Here is a 20,688-nt window from a genome sequence, read left to right as displayed (position 1 = left end):
ATCCCAGGAAGGGAGCTTAACAGAGGAATTCGAGATTCTGAGGGGTTTTTGGGCAGAATAGGTGGGGAGATATTGCTTCAACCGGCAGGAGGATGACGAGCAGAGGGCTCCGATTTAAGATATTGGGCAACCAAAACAGCAAAAATGCACACAGTCGTGATCTGGAATGTGCTGCCTAAAAGGCTGGTGGAATGAGACTCAAAAGTAATTTTCAAAAGGTAAACACTAGGAAAGGAGAAATTTGTTATGAGGAAAAAGCAGCAGGAGGTGGGACTAATGGGATAGCTCTTTCAAGGAGCCAGCACACTCATGATGGGTGGAACGGCCTCCTCCTGCGCTGTATGATCCCACGGTCGCTATTCAGTGATAACCGCGTGCCTTGGCGGGAGAAACCTGAATAGGCAACGGCCTTGCTCACTGTCACCCACGAATGGTGAAGAACTTCCAACGTGATGGGACAGGACAGACACTCACCTGGCACTGCCTTCAGGAAAGGGTGCAAGGGTGGGGAGTGTGAGAAAAAGAAAATAAAACTTACTCGCATATGGTTAAAGAGATCTCAATCCAGTATTAAAGGACTTTTGGAAAAGTGGGCAGGAGGGAAAAAAGGATGGAGTAAACGAAAGGCAAATGAGGAAAACTGACTCTTTCCACAATCAATTTATTGGTGGGACCAGCATTCAGAATAGCCCAAAACAGCTGTAAACGCTGACCGCTGCAGCACTGTGTAAAATAGTGGAGCTGAAGCTTAATTAATTTCTCTAAGACACATATATATGCAGCGCATGCTGCAGCGCTTTTAAATATTTACACATTCTGCACAATCTCTTATCCCGCTCATTAATAGTGAACTGCACAGAGACCTCTCAAATGCTAATGTCATTATGATGCCAAGAGGCTAAATGCGTTTTAATTTGCCTCCCAAATGCAATAAAGCTCAAAACTAATCTGTTTTTGAAGGCTGCAGAGAGGGTCAGAGAGAATAAAGGGATACCGTCTCTGTAATTAAAATAACATCGTGTCGGGTGGGTGTCTCTCAAGATCTGCAGAAAGTCTTCCACTGTCTGAAGCCACAATCCTCAAGAACGAGAGTTATTTATCATATTTTGTATTTATTGTTATCTCATTGTAACATGTGAAATTCTTAACGGGTTTGAGAGTGTAGGTGTAGAAAGGCCCTTTCCCCTTAGTCGGGAAACCTAGAACATGGGGTCACCATATCAGAATAAGGCGCCAGCCATTTAGGACTGAAATAAAGAGAAACTTCTTCCCTCAAAGGGCTGTGATTCTTTCGGATTCTCTACCCCGGAGAGCTGGGCATCCTCGGTCAATGAGCACATTCAAGGCTTAGATACACAGATTGTGGGAGAATCATGAGATTTGGGGATCAGGCCGAAAAATGTGGAGTCGGGGTCGAAAATCAGCCATGATCTTACTGAATGGCAGAGCAGATTTGAGGATCGTTTACCTTACTCCTTCTCCTGTTTCTTATGTGCCGCTTTAAACATCTCACTGCCAGTGTGTGGAGTGCAAGAAATAAACTGCGTAGCTTCTAGTCACATCTCTCAGGAACATTTCAAATTGGTTCACTTCCAATGGATTACTGTGAAGTGCAGTGACCATTGTTACATAAGACAGCAGCCATTTTACACATAGCACAGCCACTCCAAGTCTCGGAGATTTGCTTGGGACATGATGGTGAACCTGGATGCTCGAACCTCATGTTTTTCTTTGAATGCTGCAATGGGATCCTTAAGTCCACAGGTGTCAATAGAGTTAGCAATATAACGGGCTGGATAAAACATAACTGGTCTTCACGTGACACACGTCAATTATAAAAGCATGAACATTATCTTGTAACTCAATTTCCTGACACTGAGGTTAAAAGTATTACCGGATTGAAAAAAAAATGTAACACATTGCAATCTCTCTCTCTCCTTTCACGTTGTACCTGGCCTATGGATTTAATAGGAGCAAGCAAACCCTCGGTAATGTTTGTCTGTGTTCACAACCCCCTGCTCGGAGGTCACAGCGGTGGTGCTTGGGAATCACCACAGGTGCAAAGACGTCATTTCTGTCAAAGGATAGGGAGCCATGAATTTAGGACTCAGTGACCTTTGGCGTGCACACCTGCTGAGGGGACTGGAAGAGCTGGCCAGCCAAAAGGAGCACGACACAGGCGAGGCCTGGATGTTGCTTTGACCTCTATCGTCAGGGAGGATATAGACAGGAGCCATGTTAACAACAGCAAGGAGCAAATACCGTCAGCGCTGTGGTAACGTACCGTCAAGCAGCCCATCAGACTCTGCTCGAAAGGACGTTGAAAGGCACGTGGGTCACCACACCAGTCAAGGAGCTCAGTGGCAGCAGTCTGGAAGTTTGCAGGGTTCTGTAAATGCTGCAACAAAGAGAGAGAAACTCAGTTCAACTGATAGAAAGTGAAAAGAACAGTTAGATACACAAGTTCATATAAGATCCATCAGATGTACAGCAGTGCGCAGCCCCAGGATGCCAACCAACGGAGCCCTTGCATTCCCCCCAGATGTGCCTGTGCCACCTCCTGACACTATTAACGGGTTAAGGGCTCAGGTATTGCAAGGTTTCGCAGCAGAACAGGAATTAACACAGTTTAAATGTAGAGCTTGCCCAGTGCTGAAAATTCCTTTTTGCATTTTGCTACAATCAGTCTTAGAGCCTCCAGGGTAAGAGTGGCTATTATCCAGTCATGAGATGTTGCAAATCTAAAATAAAAACTGAAAACGCTAGAAATGCTCAGCTGGCCAGGCACAATCTGTGGAGAGAAAAATAGAGTTAATACTTAAAGTTGATGGGCCGAAGGGCCTCTTCTGCACTGTGAGATTCTGTGATGAGTTCTGATGTAAGGTCATCAACCTGAAACATTAAATCTGCTTCTTTCTCCACAGATCTTAACTGACGTGTGTGTGTCTGTGTATGTGTGAGTGTGTGTGTGTGTCTGTGTGTGTGTGTGTCTGTGTGTGTGTGTGGTGTGTGTGTGTGTCTGTGTGTGTGTGTGTGTGTGTCTGTGCGTGTGTGTCTGTGTGTGTGTGAGTGTGTGTGTGTCTGTGTGTGTGAGTGTGTGTGTGTCTGTGTGTGTGTGTCTGTGTGTGTGTGTGTGTTGTGCGTCTGTGTGTGTGTGTCTGTGTGTGTGTGTGTGTGTCTGTGTGTGTGTGTGTGTGAGTGTGTGTGTCTGTGTGTGTGTGTGTGTGTGTGTGTGTCTGTGTGTGTGTGTCTGTGTGTGTGTGTGTGTGGTGTGTGTGTGTCTGTGTGTGTGTGTGTGTGTGTGTGTGTGTGAGAGTGTGTGTGTGTGTGGTGTGTGTGTGTGTGTGTGTGTGTCAGATGGCAATACAATCAGGCTGCATTCTAATGTCCCCTTTATCAAATAGCCCAGCAACACTCCCTTCAGAATCTCATGCATGAGGATGGAGCAAAGACTGGAGGTGTAACAGCCGAGAGTTATGGAACTGAACCCTCGGAACATGGAGGAGGAGGAGAAAGGGAGAGAAAAACTGACAAAACATAACAACAACCTTTCATCAAACAGATTGAAATGCTGAAGGGATGTTAAATCATTGCACACAAGATGCCCAAACCTCTGCCAAGCCCCACTTGGCAAGCTTTCAGTTTCAATATCTAATTCGGAACCATCTTCAAATCTTTCAAAGTCTGTTACAAAAGAGATTAAAACCCATAATCATACAGCATTAAAATTTTATGTGCACCTCGTTACTTGTGGTATTCACAAAGACTTCTGGCCCCCTTGACCATTGCCCTGCAGTTGGCAAAGATTATTAGGCTTTGCAACAAGTAAAGTGAGATAAAGGTTCCTTTGCGTATTCATCTTGCAGAGGACTACAATGGAACATTAATCTCCATTCGAGAGTGTGAGAGCACTGTGTTCCTTTCAGATAATGGGGAAGGAAATTGGTATCTCTGGTCAATTTCCACACCCAAAGCTGACATTGGAAAGAAGGATTCTGAATGACTGCCCCGACATGTTCCTTGCACGTTAGTCTTTCCGTTGGACAAGTTCAAGATGAAGGGGTGTGGGGCAAAACTTCCTGTTCTTTGTTACGTGCCCTGTAATTCTGCACTTTGTTCAAAAATAAACGCTCTATCTACTGAAAATTAACAACACAGGTTGAAGCCAGCAGTCAATAAGGTCATTAAAAAAAAAAACCACATGGATGCTTTGTTTTATAAACAGAAACAGAGTACAGAAGCAAGATGATATTCTAAGCCTTTATAAAGCCAGGAGTTTGGCCTCCACTGGAATACTGTGTTCAATTCTGGGCACCACACTTTAGGGAGGTTGCCAAGACCTTGGGGCAAAGGAGATTTACCAGAACAATAGAAAGGATGACGGACTTCGATTATACGGAGAGGCTGGAAGGGTTGCAACTGTTCTCCTTAGAGCAGAGTAGGTTATTGAGAGATTTAAAAGAGGTGCTCAAAACGATGAGGGATTTTGGAGATTAAATAAGGAGAAGCTGTCTCCACTGGTAGGAAAGTCGACAACATGAGGAAACGAATTTAAGATAATTGGCGAAAGAATTAGAAGGGAAACGCGGGAGTTTTTTTTGTGCTCTGAGTTATGATAATCAGCAATGCACTGCCTGAAAGGGCAGTGACAGCAGATTCAATGGTAAGTTTTCAAAGGGAAATGGGCACATATTTGAAAAGGAAAAAAATTGGAAGTCCATGGGAAATGAGTGGGATTAATTGGATAGCTGCTTCAAAGAGCTGCATAGGCAAGGCGGGCTGAATCTTATTCTACCCGGTAAAATTCGATGATCTGAGGCTCCTACTAAAATGGAAACCACATTGCGAGTGGTGTTGCCAACCCTGCAGGGCTGGCCTGGAGTCTCAACAGAATTAAAGATCAATCTCCAGGGCACTGTTGTGTGCAACCCTCGAGAAAAACCATCGGGACATCTCTGTGAACTTTTCTCTTTCCCAGATATAAAAATATTGAAAATGGGTGGGGGGGGGGTGGGGAGGAGAAAAAAGGCTCTTTGACGGACAGTCAAGCATGAGCCAACTGGCTGTCTTTTTGGCTTTCCAGTTGGTGTAGGATAGCAGTACATCACAAGGGTGGGTGCAAAATAAAAACAGAAAAAATGCTGGAAAAACTCAGCAGGTCTGGCAGCATCGGTGGAGAGAGAAACAGAGTTAATGTTTCGAGTCCATATGACTCTTCTTCAGAGCAAGGATGGATGTGTTGGCCAACTAATGGGCTGGAGCATGGGGGCAAGTCACGTGATGAAATCTCCAGGAATACATTTAATTACAGTGGACAACCCTAATTGGGGGCAATTTCCTCTGTGCTTTGAGTATCAAAGGGGTTTCATTGCACAGTGTGCGGTACATCTCCTTTCAATGGATGTGGGCATCACTGGCAAGACCAGCATTTATTGCCCATCTGCAATCGTCCTCGAGAAGGTGCTTGGTGAGGCAGCTTCTTGACAACGGAGTGACTTGCCGGGCCATTGCAGAGGGCAATTAAGAGTCAACCGCATTGCTGTGGGTCTGGAGTCACATAGAGGCCAGACCAGGTAAGAATGGCAGATTTCCTTCCCTAAAAGGACATGAGTGACCCCGGTAGGTTTTCGCAACAATCCTGTAACTTCACAGTCGCCATGACTAAGGCAAGCTTTTTGCTGTCAGATTTATTTAATTAATTGAATTTAAATTCCCCAGCTGCCTTTGAGAGATTTGAACTCTTGCCCCCAGGTCAAGAATCCAGGCCTCTGGAATACTAGTTCCCCAACATAACCGCTGTGCTACCTTTGCTGAGCATGGCCTGTACCAGGGCCTTTCTGAATGAATAAATATTCCACAGATAGCCCAAGTGTATTTATGACTTTTAAACAGTTTTCTAGGTGTAACATGGTGAAAGGAATATATTAATAGGGGATCTGAAAAAGATGTACAGCATAGATCAAGTTAAAGTCCTGATACTGCTACTCCATCGCTTTGTCTTTTAAATTCCAGTGAGGTTATATGTCTGAGCAAAGCATTTCAATAACTGCAAGTAGGTGATGGATTGGGTTTCCCTTGCCGGCTTCAACCTTTTATTCCTTACTGTGTGACCCAGATAACTATCCTTTTCAAAACAACTGTCCATTTTGATGCACTGTCCTGCTCCTTAATCTTCCCCTCTTCTCATCCTCGCTGAAGATTAGCTCACGTAACCTGTAGCGATGTTCAACAGACACCCAAGTATTCACCTTCATCTCCCCGACACCCAAGGTCTCTGACCTTAAGGCTAAGGTTACAGCTTTCTCACTGAATCTAATCCTGATTGTATTCACAATCTTGTGTTGCTACTGAGAACTGATGAGGACATGTGGGGCTAAACAACTTGGGAGAAAACTCTCAAAATAAAGCAAATCGCCTTCTGATCAGATGATATTAGGACGCAGAACAGTTTTATACTGAAAAAGGCTCCAAATTCTTTGCTGACTGGTAGCACTAATCTATAAAGACAAACTCCATTGTTGTCCCACAGATTAAAAATTGGTTATATTCAAATCTTTGGATTTACTGCATGCCACCTTACACATGAAGTTAAAGGCTCTGCCCAAGGTTCAGCTGTGGCACAGGGAGTAGCGCTATCACCTCTTGAGTCACAAGATTCGGGGTTCAAGTCCCATGCCAGGGCTTGGACACAAAAACCTACAGCAAGAGTGCAGCGCTGTCTTTCTGATGAGATGCTAAAGCACGGACCCACCCGCCTGCTGGTTGGGTGTCAAAGGCCCCATGCCACCATCTCGAAGAGGAGCAGGGAGGGGTTCTCCCCAGTGTCCTGGCCAATATTCATCCCTCAATCAACATCACAAAAACAGATTACCTGATCGTTACCCACATGTCTGTTTGTGGGATCTTGCTGTGTGCAAATTGACAGCCGTATTTCCTACATTACAACAGTGGCTACTCTTCAAAAGCACTTCATTTGTTTTAAAGCTCATCGAGATGTCCAGTGGTTATGAAAAGCGCTATATAAATGAAAGTCTTTCCTTCTTATTAAGCTGAGGAGACGTTTTTTTGTCTCTGTCATGAAGTTACTAATGTACATAATGTTACTGGAAATTATTTTTTAAAAATAGAGGTTTAGTGTGTGGGTGTGTCGGCGTGTGTTTTAATTGGATTAAAGCCAGCTCATCTGGGTGCTTTGATGTATAGTAGTTTGAGATGTAAACAGAGGAGGTAAAGAGTGCATTTGCATTTTGTTGAATAGGGCATTCAAGCAGGGGAGTGGAATCTTGCACCTAGACAGGAGAGACCAAGCAATGTTTATATTACTGATAAAATTGGTACTATGAAAGGGGTTTTGTTAGAAGAGGTGGTGTTCAAAGGGCCTGGTGATACAATGAGAATTTACATTCAAAGGGTAGGCTGGGTATAACCTGAGGGGAGTTGGTGTGTGCAGGGCAGAGGCATGTAAGATCAAAGCAACTGTAAGCCTACAATAGTCTGCAAAGGAACCAAATTATAAGGAACCTCATTTTGAATTTGTAAAGTGTCTACTCAAAGTCCATGGGTTGATGTTGCCTTAGCGGAGATTAGTTTGGGAATTTGTTAAAAAGTTATGATTGTGGCCATGTGTGTGTGTTTAATACCTTGTTGTAAATTAACAAATGTCACTTAAGGACCTTATTCCATCTGCGCCACAATTTTTCAGTCTGCGGGTATAGGCTGGGGCACGGAAAACAGCCTGGCAGCTTTCACTGCACGGGTTACCTCCTTCGGGTGGGGCGGGGGGGCGGTCCCTGTGCCCATTGGGGGCACCCCACGATGGTAACCCCCTTCCCCACTAGCCTCTCGAATATGACCCACCCCCTCCCCAACTTTTGCTGGGGTCTCGCACCCAAAAATCCCCGGACTTCACGTCTTCCCCCGGGGCGGCCTGCAGTCCCGGCAGTGGCCACTACCGTCTTCTGGCACTGGTGGGAAGGCAGAGCAGCACTCTGGCGCAGGGCTTCCTGTACCAGAAGGGCAGAAGTCCCACTCTGACCCAATTCAGGCTGCCTCTCGTGTATTATCACTGCGGGGAGCCTGATTTCACATCGGCGGAGGGCCGACTGCCTTTTAACTCGGTGGTGGGTGGCGGGGGGGAGTCCGTCCCTCCCCAAAATCCACCCCCACCCTACCGAAGACGATCCTTTATAGTGAACTGATAATTGGGTAGAAATTCAGTCATAGCCAACAGAACAAAGCAAAACAGACACCCATGAGTGAGAAATCCTTGCTTGTGGTAAATAAGCATGGCTAGAAACCAGTCATTGATTACTGATATATATATATTAGTATTAATGCTAAGCATCTCTTATTATTAGGCCAGTCATATTGCTGATGCTGAATGTTAATGCCAGGTCTTGCCTGAAAAGGCTTAGATTTCCAATCTAACGTAACCAGGACCTACTGTTTAATCTGCAGTTGTTCATTCTGAGCACCAATAGGTCTCACCCAGTCACTGTAGTACACAGTGAAGAAACGGAGATGGTATTCTGTCTTTCTTTTTTGATATTGAACTTTTCTTAAAGGGTTACTAATGCAGCGCAGTAATCTGTGTGCGCGCGGGGAACGTGGCGCAGTGCCATTCTGGGGGTAGCATCAGCCATGGCAAGTACAACAGGAGCCTGAAGAGGTGCTCAGGTTCATCAAAGTCACATTACCAGGGAGCCCCAGGGGCACTGCTTTATTGTTGATGCTGCAATACTGTGACATGACATAACCATTTTATAATTAAAGGGCTGCAGACTCGAATTCTGTAATTGCCGCACACGGGGCCATTAGGATTTGCCACCCGGCAATCGTCCCAACAGCAAGGTGAACCGGTGCGGCACAGGGGGGAATCACAGCAAACGCAAACAGGTGCTCCCAGCGTGAGGATTCCAAGAGAAGCTTGAATTCCTGATCTGAAAATTAAATAAGTTCATATTGCACCAGTTTAGCTCATATTTTTAAATTGCACGAACATGCTTAGGTTACCAATTTAGAAAAGGAAAACAAAGTTCAGCATTACTGAAACACTGCTGACATAGCTTTGGTTTGGTGCGGTCTCATCAACACCGTGTTTAGCTGACCTTCCATCTCCTCCGTCTTCAACCACTCACACAACAAAATAAGATAAGCGGGGACACGTCGGAATTTGGGTTAAACGCACTTCGCAGTGTCCGTGGTTTTTTAAAAATAAAAGTGTAGTAGATTATTCCTGGTGGCCAAGATGGGGCAATTTGCTCCCGAATTCTGTTCTGAATGATGAATTTTGATTCTGCATGGCCTCCCCCACTGCCACCCTATTCCTCTTTCGCAGGTTGCTGCGTCTCACCAGGGCTGCGGCTTTTTACAGAAACTGTTTTCCCCTTGGGGACCAGCTAAAATTAATGTCAGCTGCCGACTGCCTCTCCAGTAATGACATAGTGGAGCTTCTGTAGTGCAGCTAATTTCTCCGGAGCAGCAGAGCTGAGGGGGAATAAAATGCTGCAGCCACCTTGGGCGTCTTGTGCTCAAGAGACAAAAATAAAAAAAGGACTGCACACAAACGTCCAGATACGGAGGATGTTTGCGACAATGAGGTGGTCTGTTGAAAAGAACATTTAATCAGAGATCAAGGTCATGCCCCACACATTCGACATGGTTTGCTTAATGCGAACAAATGGATAAAGAGAGTTTTCTTGTCAGCTGAGTGTTCCTAGTGGAAGGCAATACTCCGGTGATACTACGCACGGCATTCTCTGTTTTAATGGTGACAGTTGTTCGTGGGGCTGCAGTGTATAAGATGAGGAAAAAGACACGGAAGTTCAGTCCAGCTAAGCTGGTTAACAGCACCAATACCGTAAATGACAAAATATACACGTCCTGAGAAAGAACGGGCGCCACTTTAGTTTACTGATCGGATGTGCCAAATCTCAGCAATCGTGTAGGAGGCCAGGGGAAGATTTTCCATTAATTGCCCTCAAGCCTGTTTTTTTTTAAAACATTCGCCCCCTCTGGGATGGCAGCATCGTTGGCAAGGCCAGCATTTGTTGCCCATCCCCTAAGCACCTTCGATAAGGTGGTGGTGAGCCGCCTTCCTGAACCGCTGCAGTCCGTGTTGTGTAGGTACACCCACTGTGCTGTTAGAGGGGGCGTTCCAAGATTTTGACCCAGCGACAGTGAGGGAACGGATATAGATAGGCGAATACCGTGAACGGTTTTGGTCCCCTTATCTAAGGAAAGGTACACTGGCGTTGGAGGCAGTCCAGAGAAGGTTCACTAGGTTGATCCCGGGTATGGAGGGATTTTCTTATGAGGAGAGACTGAGTCGGTTGGGCCTGTACTCATTGGAGTTTAGAAGAATGAGTGGCGACCTTATTGAAGCATAAAAGATTCTTGGCAGGCTTGACAGGGTAGATGCTGAGAGGTTGTTTCCTCTTGTGGGAAATTCCAGGACCAGAGGGCATAATCTCAGAGTAAGGGGTTGCCCATTTAAAACAGAGATGAGGAGGAATTTCTCCTCTCAGAAGGTAGTGAATCTGTGGAATTCTTTACCACAGAGGGCTGTAGAGGCTGGGTCGTTAAGTATATTCAAGGCTGAGATAGACAGATTTTTTAATCAGTAAGAGAATCAAGAGTTAAGGGGAAAAGATAGGAAAGTGGAGTTGAGGATTATCAGATCAGCCATGATCTCATTGAATGGCGGAGCAGACTCGATGGGCCGAATGGCCTACTTCTGCTCCTACGTCTTATGGTTTTATAATTCCAAAATCCTCCATGTGTAAACGGCTCCTGTTAAGTGAGGTTGTGCAATAAGAATTCCACTCTTGGGACAGTGCAAACCCATAGCACCAAACTGCCCCAAAATTAGGCAATCTCAGTCAGAGAATGCAGTCCGTGGCTGTGGAGGTGATCATGGTGATGAACCTTTATGGTTTTGGCAATAATTGCAATGTTCCGCAGTTTGCCGTATACTTGTTGTGCGAGGGAGGTCACCGACATTCTCCACTCACTGCGAGCGAGCTCCATGTCTTCCTCTCTTGCTCGAGGTGAGCCGCTGCTTTTTGACTGCGTGTCGGGAGAGCCTCTGGGGCATCTTTCCTGCTTCCCCCTGAGCTCCACCCAGGCCTTCCGCAGAGCGTCCAAAAAAAGCTTGCAGCTCGCTCCGTTTAAAACCGCTTCCGGGGTCAGATTCACTCCCGGCCCAACTGCCAGGGTCTACCCCCCAGCTACAACGCACCTGCTTCTTTAAGCAGCGTCGGCTAGCTTCAGGAATTTACCATCCAGGGCTTTCTGCTAGTGCGTGCAGCTGAGGAACTGCACAGTCAGTGCAGGATGCACGGCACATAGCTTCCAGTCAAAAGAGCAGGCTGTGTGAAGCAGGCATTCTGTCTGCGGTACACTGATTGGGCGCAGATTAATTATGCGCCGAGATCCCGTGCTCATTTTCAGGGATACCCAATTTACCCAATTATGCCTCGATAGTGTGCAGAACAAAACACTTCCTTAAATCAGTTCATCCTACAGAATTCTCCATTTGCCAAGTTGCCAAATTGGCACTGTGCACTCAGGGTAGATGCCAAAGAGAATCAAAGGCACCTGCCCACAGGGCGAGGAGGTACCTGCAGGCAGCTTCTCATGCCCTCATAGTCGCAGTGGCCTGAATTTCCCTCACTCGCTCATTGTCCTGGTGGATTTAACTCGCCGCCCCAGGCTGTGGGTGGTTAGCGATGCTGAGAAACAGCGGGGCCGATTGGACCCTGATGCTACAAAGTTAAACCGGCCCACCAGGTCTGCAGGTACTCTGACGGGATTATGTTGGTTCAAGTCCCAGGATCGCCCGTCACACCCAATCGCCCGCTCGCTGCGATTTTCTCGAGTTGTAGCCAGGCCATCTACTCAACGGTCACAGGGCAGGACATGTTTGTAACGTGAGACTGAGTCGATGGTCCTCCTAGAGCTCGTTCTCATCAGTGTTTTTCACCTTTGAGTACGCCTTCCCCTCTCCCTGGTTTACACTCACCCGGAACCAGGAGATCCCCACACTGTGGCCCGGGAGCTCCAATGGAGTCGCAGAGGCCACAGTTTGGGGTGGTGACCCCTTGCCCCTCTTCCAAGGCAGCAATGGTGACTGTGGAGAGGAGGCTGCCCAGTCTGGAGGCTCTAGTGGGTCAGATCTGGGCCCCACTGGATCGATGTCACCTAACAGCCAGGGGAGACGGTGAGCCCAAAGCGCTCTTCAATATCAGAAACCACCTTTAGCAGGGTGTTTGAGCGGTCAGGGATGTTCGTGCACCCACTTAGCACAGGCACAAACCACCAAGTGTAACTCAATTACTGACAGAGTGCGGGGGAAAGCAGGAGGGCTTATAGCTGAGCTGGGAATGAGAGTGGCAGCTTCAAACTTCACTGCATTTCTGCTCCTGTCCACCTGTTGTACAGGCTCCTGACCCCAGGATAGTGACTGGGTGTGTGGGATTAGGAAGAGGCACTGGTTTGTGTGTGTGCATGTGTGTGTATATGTTTGTGTGTGTGTGTGTTTTTGAATGTGTGGGTGTGGTGAGGTGGGGTGGGGGTGAAGAGAGGGGTTGGGAAGCCGGGTGTTGGGGGGGTGCAGGGTAAGAGTGCTGTGAAGAGGGACCTGAATGTGTGTGCGCACACACGCATGATAGGGTGTGGGCGCGGGAAGAGAGGCATGTGTATGGGGGGGAGGGGTGCTGTGTGCATGTATGTGGGGGGCTGGTTGTGGGGGACAGGGGTTGATTACAATGAGTGAGGGGTGGAGGAGAGGGGCTGCACTGTGTCTTCTATAACCCTGTGTGTGAAAAAGTGCTTTCTGGCACCATCCCTCAGCAGCCCAGCTATAATATTAAGGATGTGTCCCTTGGTTCTGAACTCTCCCAACTGAGGAAATAGTTTCTCTTCGTCAAATCCTTTAATCATCTTAAACAGCTCAGTTCAGATCAACACCAAATCTTCTATATTCAAGACAATAGAAGCCTGATGTATGCAACCACCCTTTATAACTTAGCCCTTTTAGCCCAGTATCAGAGTTTAATTTTAACACAGGAATGTTTTCCCTCATTCTTAGGCCACTTTGTTTTTGAACAGACAGCCCTTGAACTCTCTGCCTTCTGAAGCTGGGAGTCACTCAGTTTCCTGGGCAGTCTAGGGGTCAGAGTACCCCCCCCATTCCCATTTGCTGCCACATCCAAAAAAAAAAGGTCTGTTTTGATTGGACGTTTTAAGTAAGGCTGAATTCAGAATGGCGGGGCAACTTTCAACACTTTATTTATTTTTATAAACACCACAAATTCCAGGTTTTTGGAATCTGCTCTCATTTTAGAAAGAAATAAGCCTTTGCTGCTTTACCTGCTTTTTAAAAAAAAATCTTAAAAGTCTCTTTCATGGGATGTGGGCATCACTGTCACTGTCTTGTGTGTGTAGCCCATCCCTCATCGCTCTTGGAACTGAGTGACTTGCTCAGCCACTTCATGGGCAATTAACGGTCAACCTCATTGCGGTGGGCCTGGAGTCATGTGTAGGCCAGACCGGGTAAAGACGGCAGGTTTCCTGCCCCCGAAGGACACGAGCGAGGCGGATGGGTTTTAAAGAACAATCGGTGATAGTTTCATGGGCCCCATTACTGAGGCTAGCTTTCTATTCTAGATTTATTAAGTGAATTTATATTCCGGCAGCTGCCGTGCTGAGATTTGAACCCATGTCCCCAGTGCTTTGGCCTGGGCCTCTGGATTACTAGTCCCAGTAACATTACCATTTATACCACCATCTCCCCCTTCTGCCAGCTGCCATTGGCCATTTGAGGAGGAAGCCCGTTTACAAACAGACGCCTTTTTGACTGATTTTTTAGCCAACTGAGATCTAGTTCACTTCCTGATGGAGGGTGTCTTGCTGGGGTTTGATTACACAGAACTCCGTAGCTGTCAACAGAACCTTCCCCCCAATTGCCACTCTTCACATGAGAGCTGGGACATTGAGCATAGAAGGCGTAATGTGTGGGCCCAGTTATTCCTCACCCAATGCTGTGCTTGTGAACTGTCCAGCAGGAGTCACCAGGTACTGAGCAGGAACAGGAAGCCTGGCTTCCTTTTGCCCTCTGCAGCCTTGGCAGATTGAGCCAACTCAACATAGACCAGAGATCACATCTGGGATCTTTAGCATCGATGTAAGTGCGTTCACAACCAACAGAGAGAGAGATCTGGTTTCTCTCCAACGGCTGCACACATACACAGTGAACAAGCCTGGTTTCATTATCCCAACAACATCAGAGACCCACTAAAAACAGGGAGTTACAATTCTGCTCTCCTGTGGCCCATACTGAAGTCAAGTCAAACATAAAGCCAACCTTTTGGCTCTGCTCCAGACTAAGCAGTATACTTATCCACTGAACTATTCGGAGAAGCAGATAAACATTTTTTTTTAAACGAGAAATAAATGGCACCGTTTTGTTGCATGTTGACAAAACAATGGATTTACAATAAAATCCTCTCAAGGACACCAGTGTCTTATTAAAAATGGGGGATTTTAAGCAAACTGTGACCCAGTCTATCGAAGATGTGAGGTTGCACTTTGTAATCAGTCCCAACTTGATCCTCAGAGTTTACTATTAACCTTTAATCAGTGCTTTGTGGAAAGTGAATGTGAATCAGCTGAGGGCACAGACAACAGGGTCAAGGAGTTTGTGGCCTTACCTGTTTGATACACTGCAGTCGATCGTTGGTCTGCTGAATGTGTCTGTCCATGGAGGTTACTGTGTTCATCTTTATTGTCTCTTCCTGGCCTCTACCTGAAAGCCATTAAACTTTTCCACTCTGCAAAGATAAACAGAAAACGGAATCATTGATCGGGGATTTGCGAGCACAGCCAATCCGCGCGAACAGATCACAGATGCCACGGAGCCTATTTGTCTTCTCGGGTGACAAAAAGATTGCAGTGACTGAGTGTGGAAGGTGCTGCATTCCAATGCCATGTGTCACCTAGCGACACCTGGCCGGGAACGCAGAGCTTCCTGTCGGCAACAACTGCAGGGCCGGCACCAAACCCTGACGCTAAAGTGGTGGTGCTGGGGAATCTTTACAACTTGCGTTGCTTCATTCAGAGGTATGTGCTTCTGATTCAGCACTTAGCCTCAATTTTCTCTTACGGTTGAAGTACAATATGCCCTGGGGCAATTCCGCAGTAGTCAAGGCTCCTTTTGTACTGTTAGCTTATTCCAGGCTGAATCCAAAATCAATTGGCTTCAAGCAAACCCAAGTGGATGTTTTTTTTTTTCAAAACATATTTTATTTTTCATGGTGAGTGAGGCTAGTCCTAGGAAAAGGAATTTTTCTCATTTCAGCTACTTGGAGTCAATTACTCAGGCGTGGCCTGTCGAGAGTGTTCCCTCCACCCACCTCACTCCCCTTTCAGATGGCCGCATCTCAGGAGAAGCCCAGGATTCCTACAACCAGGTGTCCTATTACACACACAAACCAGCCCGAGTGGGATTTTGCCAACTGGCAGTGAATTATTGACCATTTTATGGCGGAAGCTCATGCCCACGGGGAACGGATTGTGACTCCACAGAACTCACCTCGCCACCGACTGAGGATCGGGGAGGGAACTTCCCAAGGGGCGGGGAAGGAAAGCCCCTGTCGAATCCACTCCGCCCCCTCGTTCCCCAATCACAAATTACACTGAACGGACAGGGCGAGAATAGGCTGTTCAGCTCAGTTGGTCCTGATCATTAACCAGTTACCTGTGCTAGAAAGTACACACCTGTGGACACCAGTGTGTGTAGCTGTGATTGCTCCCGATAGCTGCATCAACACTGGGAGGTGCACACATGAATATTCGAACAAGGGGTCAGAGTGAGGTCAGAGCCCACGGGACTGGACCCCCCCCACCCCCAAACGAAAGGCAGGAGGGTCGGGAAGACAAGGGAACAATAACGAGGGGTCAGCAGAGTTTGCCCGGAATGGTTGACCAAATTCTGGAAGAACGCCGCCACTTTCCTGTGATGGTTGTAAAAGCCACATACAAATTTTGGTTAACACGAGGCAGAGATGGGTGAGGGTTGTTCAGGTGAGAGGCGTGTTTATTAGGTTAACAGGTTAATGAAAAGAGCTTACAGCTCCTTTACCGTAAGGAAACATCCCAAAACAAGGGTTTTTTTTTTACATAGATCATTGGGCTGATAGGGTTGATGGCTGGTGGTCAGCTCATGAAAGCAGTTTCATGGGAGGTAGTTCCAGAGGGAAAGGCAGCAAAGTGAAACAGTTTAGACAGCATGGCCAGGGTTTTTTTGGATGGTGGGTTTCCCTTACCAACTTATCGCCGCTGGCACTGGCTGCCTCCCAGTTATCCAAGGGGCATGAATTGGCTGGAGGCGGGACTCCCGCTCCCTCCCCCACTCAGAAGGAAGACCCGCCTCAGAGTGCGACTTGCCAATCTGATTGGCGGGCAGCTTTCTAGTCCCAGCAGTGCTGGGATACGGCAGTGGGTAGGCCTGGGGCTACAGGCAGACCCCAGAATGGAAGTCCAGGGAGTCCTGAACCAGGTTAATGTGGGAGTCTCCGAGCGGAGGGAGGTGGTGAGGCCGGCAATGGCGGGGTGGGGGTGAGGTTGGGTGAGTGTGGGGAAGGGGGTATGTTGGTGGAGGGGCTGGGGGAGGGAGGGAGCACTCGCAGGGGCCAAACCTTGTAGGGGAGAGGGAGGGGAGGCACCCCCAATGTTGAAAGCAGGCCGTCGATGGACACGTCCCCCTCCTTCCTGCCCGAAATCCAAGCAGGGTAACTTCCTAGGCTTCCCCGCCACTGCTGAGCTCCTCCTGCCAGCGGGGAAATTCAGGAAACGTCCCTGAAGTGGTCATTCATTGGCCACTTAAGGGCCTCATTCAGGGCAAAGGTGGATGGACCAGCCTAGGCCTCGCCTGTCCCACCAAAAAACGGTGGAGAGGTTGGGGTGAGCGGGAGCCCCGGCTTTCTGAGGAATTTTCCGGCCCCACCCCACCCCCCACCTGCAAACCCGCCGGCGGGGGTAACATCAAATTGTGCCCTGTGTTGTGGACTCCGGTGCTGAGGCAGCGGAAGGGTCTGTGATTGAACGTCCATCTGGGGGCGTGGGCTGCAAAGGTGCTTTGGGACATGTCTCAAAGATGCAGCAAGGTGAAAGGTCAATGTCGAACACATCCCAAATCAACCTGTTTACAGCTCAGATATTCACGCTTAATGCCAAGAAGGATATATTCCCACAATGTACGACACAGAACTAGAACAACGAGCATGAGAGACAGGCAGACCCATTGACCATCGCATTATCTCTGCACATTTCAAGCGGTTTTCACAGCAGCTGTAAAAAGGCACCGATTTCATTTTCCCACCAATTGCTCCCATATTAAGCGAACAAACCCACTGCCTTTAATCCTGACCCATGGCCACAAAACAACATTAAGTCGGAATCTAATTCCCACCAGGGAGCAGCTAAATCCATAGCATTGATGAGGTGAACTTTATTCGGCCAATCCAAATCATTATTAAGACCGTCTGTGCAACTTTAAAAATAAATCACGGTTGTGAGAAATCAGAACCTGAACCATCTCTTGTAGTTGTCCAGCCTAAACGCGCGGAAACCTGCCCACTGTCTGAATATACCCTTCCCTCCAGGAAACAGCAGCAACTGATTTTAAAGAGGTGAACTTATTCTCAGGACCACAGGATTCATTAGAGATGGAGGGGGCAATTCCCTCCTCTTTAACTCTCCCACAGAAAAGCAGATGCACCATCTCTCTGTCGTACGGTTTTCAAATTGGCGTTCCCAAACCATAAGAAGCCCGTGAGGGGGTTCCACAGAGCCATAAGGTTGCTACATTCCTTGAACTATGAGCATATTATTTACGTTCCTTTACCATTTTTTTCTTCTAAAGCAACGATAGCATCAGATATCTAAAGAGAAGCTATCGTTTGAAGTTTGGGGAAGTGGGAGCTCTGGAGATGTGTCAATGTTTTCAAGCAGTCTTCCACACAGAAACTTTCAAAAGCCAAGGCCTACCTGGATTTGTGGTTTTCAGCACAAATCACTTACCCTTAGGACCATTCTATTTGTTGGCCAATCTATGAAGATGTTCTCCTCCTGTTCTAAATAGGCCTCTCACCCAATGGCTCCAATGTTCCATATTTACTTTATTCACATGAGGCCATTTTGTCAATTTTCAAGCAATTAAGTTAAATTCATTCGTCGTTTGAGGAGTTTCTGCTCATATTTTCTATTCTGTTACCCTAGAGGCTGTTACGCTTGTGACAGTAGCTCTCCCAAAGGTGCTGTGTGTAAATTTAGTGTAAGGCGTGGTACTAAGCTGTCAGGGGTGTTCCAGTTTCTGTTACTAGTTTGTGCTCGGTTAGCTCACCTCAATCTACAGCCTCAGCAAAACTTGGGCCCTCAGGGGGAGGGAGTTAAACGAGATGTCGGTGGTGTTCCCTGCACTGATTCAGTAGCCTCAGGAAAGTGTTGCTTGGTGGATATTGAACAAGTGACGTGCCTACGGCCTGCCCAGACTTGGTGTCTAAACTCGGGCAGGAACAGTGGTCACCTGGAGAGCAAGCAGAGGATTCTATGTGGCTGCAGAATCCAACCTCAGCAACAGGAGAGGACGGGATGCTTGGCAATCGGTAAACACCATCTCCTCCAGCTCCAACGTGGGCTGCTCCTTCAGCCACTGAGCCCTTGCTCCCCTCCGGACCTCTTTCTCTGCCAGGCTCCAGGACCTCACAGTGTTACTGCCTTTCAAAAAATATTCATCTGTGTCGTGACCCCCCCCTCACTCAAACTTCTATCATCCCTGTTCCTTGCCGCTTGTTTTGCTTCCTCAATCTAAAGCTCTATGAGTTGGCTTTGTGTGTATGCAAAAGTGAAAGTCATTAGAACATAAGAAATGGGAGCAGGAGTAGGCCACTCGGCCCCTCGAGCCTGCTGCACCATTCAATAAGATGATGGCTGATATCTGATTTCAGCCTCAACGCTAGTTTCCTGCCTGTTCCCCATAGACCTCGGCTCCCCCATAGTTCGAGAGTCACCACTGCATTACACACAGCAACTTGGGATTCAGAGTGTTGTGCACACAAATTCATCTACACTTCAGTGTTTACGCTTCTGAGGCAATTAATAGATCGGAAATGTTGGTGTAGGAGATGACAGAAACAAATTGCTCTTCTCAGAAACATAATTATTCAAAAGCCTCTAAAACGTCCATGCAGCCTCTGCATAGAAAGAGAAAGTGTGTGATTGACTGAATTCCACCTCAACACATTTGCTGTTGACTGAGAATAAAGCACAATACAAACAATGACAGACTTGAAGGCTCACTGCTGGTGCGAGTGCCAGGCTTGCAACCATCTGCGACCCCTGTGATAAATAAGATAAAGCCCGGCTTTGTCTTCAGTCCCATTAGGAGTACGTAGGTTTAAACAGGCTTTCCCAAAACTTTCCTAATGCCCACATCACCCATCTCACCAATCCAGGTTCTTGTGGTGCACTAGGGGTTTTTGTGGGGGTGGTGGGTGGCGGGTGGAGGGGGGGGAATATCATACATATGCCGAAATCACCGGCTCTGTTTTAGCCTGCCGTACTCTCCTGTGGAAACGTCTACAGCACGCAGGCAGAGATTACACATCTTGCCAAGGTGCGTGCATGGGTAACCCAGATACATGGTAGGACATGCTGAAAGTTTGCACACATTCGCTTTTTCAGCTCAGGATTCAAAGCAGTTGCAAGTCTGCCCGGGTGGAAGTGAGCAGTTTATATAGTAACGCAATAACCACGTTCACGGAATACGGCTCCTTGCATTCCCAACCAAGCGATGAGCATACATCATGTGTTGGCCTCATGTAAAGGGACAAAGGATGGTAAACAGTGTTGAGGTAGAGATCAGCCACGGAATGGTGGTCCAGCCTCAAGGGGCTGAGCTGCTGTTCCTATCCCCCAACAGACTAAATGATTCTAAAACACTAATTTATTGAGTTCTCACTTTAATTGTGATGTGTGTGACATCTTTGCATCAGCCTACCTTCTCCCCATACGGCTGCTAAAGTATTCAGGCGCTTTATCCTACTCCTCCTCAAGATCCATTCCGGTGACCAACCTTTTAGTCCACTCTTCTAATCTCCCCTTCCAGCTTAATCTCAATTCTCCTCACAGCAAAGTGCCTCTGGTCATGTTCCTCACCGCAATATTTAAAACGTCTTATATGATGTCCGAGTTGTACAAAAACAACACAATGATTGCAGTCTTCATATATTCTCACAGCTTTACATAAAGAGACTTCAGGTAGGCCATTAATAATTAATCAAACATTTAAACAGAAGGTGTTTTGCAGGTCTGTACAACAAAGTCACTCCAGCTTACATCCATTGCTCATCACATGGTAACATGACCAGACCACTGGACATCACCTATTGCCTCATGTCTATCATTTGCCATTTGTTAATGCTCTAAATGGTGGTGACAAAGAAACCTATTTCCAATCCTTGTTTCATTGCCGTACTAATTTAGGAATTAAAAGGCAAGTCATGAATTGAAACCCCAAACAAGATGAGTCCATTGTTCAAGCTGACACTCCAGTGCAGCACTGAGAGTGCTACATTGTCAGAGGCGCTATCTTTAAGAGGACATCTGCCTGTTTAGAAGGCCACTAAC

The 20,688-nt window shown here is 47.1% G+C and overlaps 1 protein-coding gene across 11 annotated transcripts in view; it reads right to left on the bottom strand.

Annotated features, from left to right (window-relative positions):
• Positions 1–20,688, bottom strand: part of zmiz1a (zinc finger, MIZ-type containing 1a) — a 438,054-nt gene that overhangs the window by 211,123 nt on the left and 206,243 nt on the right. For all 11 annotated transcript variants that reach the window (XM_078530870.1, XM_078530856.1, XM_078530852.1 and 8 more), the window contains exons 3-4: positions 14,712–14,831; positions 2,285–2,398 (exon numbers count right to left, since the gene is read on the bottom strand). In XM_078530870.1, the coding sequence (XP_078386996.1) occupies positions 2,285–2,398; positions 14,712–14,780 (183 nt within the window). In that variant the 5' untranslated portion in view covers positions 14,781–14,831. The remainder of the gene's footprint in view (positions 1–2,284; positions 2,399–14,711; positions 14,832–20,688) is intronic.

This window comes from Cetorhinus maximus, chromosome 27 (assembly GCF_964194155.1).
Source record: "Cetorhinus maximus chromosome 27, sCetMax3.hap1.1, whole genome shotgun sequence".
NCBI lineage: Eukaryota > Metazoa > Chordata > Chondrichthyes > Lamniformes > Cetorhinidae > Cetorhinus > Cetorhinus maximus.
The sequence above is the reverse complement of the archived record's forward strand: the minus strand, read 5'-3'. Positions and strand labels throughout refer to the sequence as shown.